Source organism: Ruditapes philippinarum, unplaced genomic scaffold (genome assembly GCF_026571515.1).
Source record: "Ruditapes philippinarum isolate M1 unplaced genomic scaffold, ASM2657151v2 ctg14019_1_1_1_1, whole genome shotgun sequence".
Classification (NCBI taxonomy): domain Eukaryota; kingdom Metazoa; phylum Mollusca; class Bivalvia; order Venerida; family Veneridae; genus Ruditapes; species Ruditapes philippinarum.
The window spans coordinates 46,899-53,819 of NW_026856406.1; the positions used below are offsets into that span (position 1 = coordinate 46,899).

A 6,921-nucleotide genomic window follows, 5' to 3' on the forward strand; every position below is an offset into this window, starting at 1 on the left:
CAACAAACACCGATCCGATACATTGTACTTAATCCCTTATTTTATTAATGGAAAACTGAATCTCTCCAATCTGTTTAGCTCAGTCACAAATTTTGTAACGGCATATGAAGAAATTGTTATTGAGAATTTTTATTAGAATGTTTTAAAGGGATATACACAATCATATTTTAGCGTTCCAAATTATCTCTCTTACATTTGTTTCAGGTACTTTCACATAGGTATACTTAAAACATACACCGATATCTTGCAACAGTTTTCACTTCTCATTACCTCAAATATGACAGGAACGGCTATAATCTACATACCACATTTAGGCATCAACACAACACGTAGTTTTAATCAAAGTTTAGAATACAAAGTAACGGGTGACACCATAACCAAAGTAAATACAACAGTGGAACACAAGGGTATGTATATATACACGTTACAACAGATGTCGACGTCACTATTACTGTTATGAAATACTCCAGCAATACATTGGAAGGTTTTTGGCACTTCCAACTGACATGTTGTCTACTGAATACATAATATCGTCGTATCAACCATATCACAGCACCATATATAGTGATTTTCTAGTTGTTGCTTACATGCTTACATGACGACACCTTCATCAATATACATGTCGATAAAAAGATATTAAGTGTCAAGTTGAATAGACTTGATACGTATCTTGTTCGACGACATGACGATTTAAGTGGAGCAAGAGTTAGCAGCAATACATCTGTCGCCGTCTTCTCTGGTCACGAAGCTACATCAGCACCAATAAAATGCGGAAATAGAGGAGAATATTTTGTAGAGCAACTTTTACCCACCAAACATTTCGCTCAAGAATTTATCGTTCCCCCGGTACCGCCAAAATCACAATATGTAGTGCGAATATATAGTTCATCTCAAAACACGTCTATAACATTTCGTAATACAACGAATCAAAATAAGCAGCTCCTTTTGAAAGCTGGTGATTTTCATGAATTTTTTAGCGGCAATGACGCAATGTATGTTTTTGCAAACCAACCTGTTCAAGTCATGTTGTACGTACATGTCATTATGAAAGTAATATTGGCAACGGGTTCATGTCTACAGTACCGGCAATCAATCAATATAGAAACTCCTATCATTTCTCTGTTATTGCAACCAATGAAAAGTTTACTCATTATCTTACAATCATTGCAAAAACTGAGGATATATCTGGACTTAGAATCAATGGAAACCAAATGGGAAATATCTTTCAAAGCTATGTGACACACGCAAACAATGAGATGCTTACTGTTAATGTATACAAATTGTCAGCCGGTGAATATCATCTGTATCACGTGACCGGTAGAACATTTGGAGCAATACAATATGGCTTTTATTTATGGGTTGCTTACGGATACCCATTGGGGATGGAGGTTTACAAAGGTAATGCAATTACCTTTTTTGCACAAAATCATTACTAAATAAATGATAATAATCTACATAATCTGATAATATTGTTATACAGCTTATTTTATTCTATTTAGTAATACATACAATATGCAAGTGAGGAATTCTTTATTACAACTCTCTTGATATTCTACCATGATATTATGGTAATAACATCATATTTACCGTTTATAAAAAAAATTCATTAGACATAATTATACTGAATATCATGTTGTAGTAGCTTTTGAGGTTTTATGTTTGCTACTCGCAACAATGGAAAATTTGTATCTCTCGAGACCGAAGGCCGAACAAGACGTAAAATTTCCAACGCTGCGAGTAGAAAAAACAAAAAACAAAAACATGACTGCAACATAAGTTTCCTTTTATTACATGAAATCTACTTATGCGTTTAAAGACAAAAAAGAGTAAAAGCAGAATACTAAACTTCTATTAGTAGTTCGCAAAATTAATTAAAACCTAATTACATTGTCATTGTATTACTCAATTATATTTTTTTCCATATTTTTTGGTTATCAGAGAGCACGGGGAATGACAGACTAAGGTGTTTCGACTGTAAAGATATGACTCATTTGTACCTCTGTGACACCGTTACTAAATGTTCGAGCGGCCAGGTATACATTTTACTTTTTACATTTTCATATCATTACCATTTGTCGACCTGGCTTATAGTTACGTTGACACTGTAAACAGCAAACTTCGACTTTCAAGCTTTAATGGTAAAGAACTTACGTGTACTTATGTGTTTTAATGTATATGTAACTGCTATACTAAACATGTACATTGTTGTCGCAAGTGCTCTACATAGGGCCGCACTGCAGATGTTGAAATGTATTAAATTCACGAACTTGCAATTGCAACTTTGTATGAAAATAAAATCTAAACCTTTTAATTACATGTACATATTAATTAAAATGACGTACTATGGTGCAAAAGTTAGAGTTATGTGTACACTATTCCGTAAAGGTCTGACAACAAAAAGCGCGAAGTACGACCGTACGATGGTGATAGTTCGACTGTCTGATGACAAAGTGCGGCAGTTCGATGTTGCAGATCATCGTACTGTCGCGCTTTACCATCAATCTGTACCCTAACGGAACACCGTAGTTATGGCATGCAGTCTGACCAGTACGGTGTTCCGTTTGGGCCAGCGCGTTTTCTCTGAGAACAAAAAGCCGGAAGCATGACAATACGATGGCGACAGTATGGTGGTGATAATATCACAGTACGATGGACTGTTGTCGTACTGTTGTGCTTCGCGCTTTTTCACAGAAAACGCGCTGGTCCTAACGGAACACCATAGACCAGACATACGATAGGCGACTTTTCTTTTACATTCTTAACATGGAATGTGATTTGTATTTTCTAAGGTATGTCATGTGGAGACATATAGAACCAACAGTGGATAGGTGAAATACAACAGCGGATGCCTAACCTCCGAGGTAAACAAACAAAAACACATACATTTATACATACACACGCACGTACATTTGTACGCACACACACACACACGCATGAACACACACACACACATTGTTAACTATTAAAGGTTTTCACCATACTATACATTTAAAGAAAACGATTTTTTTTCAAGCTTGTCCTCCATTAAAGGGCCAGGCTATGATTGAAATGTTTTTATCCCCCGCCGATGGTATCTGGAAGGGGATACTGTTTTGTCATTGCCCGTCCGTCCATATACGTCCGATCTAAGGATAAACATTTTGTGTACAACTTAATATTTTAATGTTTGTTTCGAACAAATTCTTGGGTTAAAACATATTTTGGGGGTCGAGAAAATTGCTTGTGGTATTAATTGAGACCAAATGAGATCAAAGGAACAGTTCCATAATGACTATCTCCGAAGAAATACCGTCCATCCTTCCGTCCGAATTACGTTTCTCAGAAACTACTGTTTGGATTTCATTAACACTTTGTAGGAACATTCAATACTAAATGAGATGCGCATCCATCATCGGCATGCCCCAAACGGAATATCCAAAATAGGGTTATTGCCCAAATTTACTTATATTGTATATTTAGAGATACTCATCGGCAACTGGTTACTGGCTTCAACGAATTTTCATGAAAGCCATCAATACTTTTCAATAAGTTTATTTATTCGTGACTTTGACCTATAAATGAACTTTACCTTCCAGAACAAATTATTGATTCTTTTTTGCTTAGATATGAAATATCTTTATTATCTATTAACTGTTTTTGAATATATATTTGGACAAAAACAATGCTATAGGAAAGAGAAACTAACATGGTCAAATGTTAAAGAATGAACTCGTCCATATAATTTTGCACTTGTTGTGATTAATAATAACCCGTATTCAGCGGGGGATATAAAGTAAACGAATTACAAAAAATGTATATTGTAATTAACGGTGATCAAAGTGAACATTCACAAATTCATTCAAAAGATACATAGGATGATTTTAATGTAAATTCAAAATGTGTAATATGAGGAAAAGTCTTTTTTCAAAACAAGTTGTGATTCATTTTACATTAACAGCAATGTTCTAGTAAGAAACGGCAAACAAGTCAGAGTCAATCCGAATGTGTACACTGCTGCTCTTCATCACTTTGTAATTCAAACGGCTGTGGAGCTGAGGGTAAAGAAAACAATTTTTTGACGTTTTTGTTACTTGCAGTCAGTAACCATAACAAGTTTATATGTAATAACTATTAATATACATAGATGTTTTTCTTCGTAATACTCAAACGGTATCAATAGAAAATATAATGGTGCGTTGTTAATGTCTTTAATGGTGCGGTATAAATATCTTGTTCTGCTGCAATCGTAACAACTCGGCTTTCTCCGGTGGCTTCTTGTAGTAGCCCGAGGTTTTCCGATTGGTTCTGCTGTCACGCAGCGCTGGCAAAAAAGGAAAAACCGCCAACAATTTAAAACGGAATTCTGTCTTGTCTCGCGCTGTCAACAAAAGGCGAAAATATGCCCAACAAGTTTAAAACGTCCTGGTGTTTTGCAGGACTTCATAGTTTAATGATTATAGTATGCCGATCATATCATTGTTTCGCAGGTTTGCCTCCCCCTCAACTACGAGGACCGTTATGCTACGACTGCTCGTATGTTTCTAATATGGATGAGTAAGGCTGTGTTCCAAAGACGAAGTAAGACACCATTTTTCCACACTTTTTATTTAACTTGTGCATAACTATAGAAATCATTGAAAAAACATCAATGTTTGCAGATAAAAATTTTCTCTCCCCCCTGTTAGTTTAATAAAAAAAGACATTTTATTATTTATACTTTGGTTACGCTCCTAGGCATCAGTCAAAGATTTCAATGTCGTAAAGAAGCGAATATTTTGATATGCTCTTTTTTACAAAAAAAAAGCTTCAAAATTATCAATCATGAACGTGGTTTCCTTTTACGAAATAAACAAAAACAAATTTTATATTGTAAGTTCCTTATTTAGAATGAGCGGGCAGTTGAGTGACGAAGAAACTTAACATAAATTGTCTTTTAATATTTTTTATTTTGTTTGTAGGTTTGTAGCATAGAGAAGTATGACTGGGGTGGGGTATATGACCATTACACAGCAAAATGTCATAACAAACAGGTACTGGAAAAAATAAACCACTTTAGCGTTGTTGTGAATGCCTTGTCCTCATGGAAAATTTGTTCAGGTTTTGCTTGTGATGAAAAAACAGAAACTTCACTTTAAACGGTGCTGTGGACATTTGACATGTAACACCACTTTTATTCCATTAACTAATTCAACAAATCTAACGATTTTTATTTACTTTTGCTTTTCATTGATCTCAAAGGTCTCCAAATAATAAAATCATTGCTATGACGATCTGATTTTGTATTAAAAATTCATCTTTCCTTTTTTGACAAATGTTATTTAAGCCTTTACACTATAAAGTCATTTTCTCTATGACTGAACAAATAAATAAAACAGAAGAGGTTAAGAGACTCTGTTTCTTTTATTTACATCTTTAGAATCAAGGTCTTACTTAAATTTATTATTAGATAAAGCTAAATTAGATAAAAGGTTTTATCTGGCCCTGTCCAATTTAATCTAAGTGTCCCCAAATTGTGAAACACTCACTGAAGATGTATCGCTTGAACCTTATTAGTTCTTTACAGTATGTTCTTTGTTTTGACTTTTAGTTATGGCGAATAGATACTTTTTTCGTATATATGTCTTTCATCTAAATATAGGCCCTATAATTTTGCCGAAACTAAAACTTAAAAGATGATCCTATTAATATTTAGAAACAATACGAAAATAGTTTTTAGTTGGGACGTAGTCCCAACTAGTGCACTTACAAACCCGAAATTTCCAACCATACAGGGTAACGCCCACTGCTGTGACGTTTCATCGCCACTCTAAATGCTATATTGTATTCTAACATATCAACGTAAGCTGAATTCATAGTGATCACCCGACCATGACCGACGCATAACCGCCGCGAGTGAAAAATAGTGCTCTGAATTTCTGAAACTTCCATTTATTGCGAACAGAAGTGGAGACAAGAAATTTATTTTTTTGAAAAATAATGTGCAATTGAGCTTGAATTACGGTATTAGAAACGTAGCGGATATAATTTGAAAAGGTCACATAATTCTATGAATGGGATAGTAAATTAATTGGGTCATAGTGCTTGACGGCTTGCAATATTTAACTTACTCATCCGCCTTATCATCACATTTTTTTGTATTATATTCCAGAATTTTTGAAAAAAGACATTATTTATCGGATAAATTTTGTAGTTTATAATTGCAAAGTGGATATTGAAATAGAATTAGCCAGAGATGTAGATAATCTATTCGTCTCTGAATTAGCCGATAATTAGGTTAAATGAATCCGACAACTTCCGGTATATTTTTCGACCTACTTCACAAGCATAATTATCAGCCTGTTAAGCTCATAAGGTATGTTATAAAGCAAAATATGTTATGAATTTGATGACTAATAATATTATGTTTATTTATTGATGCCCATTTGTTTCCGAGGACTAAAACTTTCGTAAATAATTTCGAAGTAATTTGGAGGGGTCTCTCTTATGGCCATCAATCGCTACAGTGATTGTGGGCCATAAACCGCTGGGTACTAGAACACTAAATATGTGTATTTTCTTCCTCGGTCCGCCTATCATACAGCTTATTACGGTACGTTTAAAAAGTATTGTAGAACTCTATCAAATGGAAAAAAAATCTTAAAAACATTACATATAAAGAACAGTGGTGAACGTAACGAATGGTTGTCCAGCCAGACTTATTATGATAATTCGTATATAATTGCTTCTTATAGTCCCGTGTAAAAAACTTAAATGCTGGCAGTTATAGACTGTCTATTTGCTTGTGGACAGCGACATATGGCCCATGTAAAAACTGAAACGACTTTAGTAATAGGCTATATATTTCTCTTGTAGGTAGCCACGTATGGCCCCGTTAAAAAACCTTAAATATCGGCAGTACTGGACTGCCTATTCGCCTGGGGACAGCCACATATGACCCCATGT

General features: G+C 34.6%; 1 protein-coding gene across 1 annotated transcript; it reads left to right on the forward strand.

Moving 5' to 3' along the window:
- The first annotated feature begins 598 nt into the window (after positions 1–598).
- LOC132746417 (uncharacterized) lies at positions 599–2,863 on the forward strand. Its single transcript, XM_060735541.1, has 3 exons — positions 599–1,398; positions 1,939–2,033; positions 2,790–2,863. Exons 1-3 carry the CDS (start codon positions 1,071–1,073, stop codon positions 2,826–2,828), a joined length of 462 nt encoding a protein of 153 aa, XP_060591524.1. The 5' UTR covers positions 599–1,070; the 3' UTR covers positions 2,829–2,863.
- The last annotated feature ends 4,058 nt before the right edge of the window (positions 2,864–6,921 follow it).

Bases quoted from the DNA above. Each gene is read 5' to 3' on its own strand.
- LOC132746417 (XM_060735541.1), top strand. From the start codon at position 1,071: ATGTCTACAGTACCGGCAATCAATCAATATAGAAACTCCTATCATTTC. The intron at 1,399-1,938 runs GTAATGCAATTA...TTTGGTTATCAG, and splicing joins GGGGATGGAGGTTTACAAAG to AGAGCACGGGGAATGACAGA. The intron at 2,034-2,789 runs GTATACATTTTA...GTATTTTCTAAG, and splicing joins CTAAATGTTCGAGCGGCCAG to GTATGTCATGTGGAGACATA.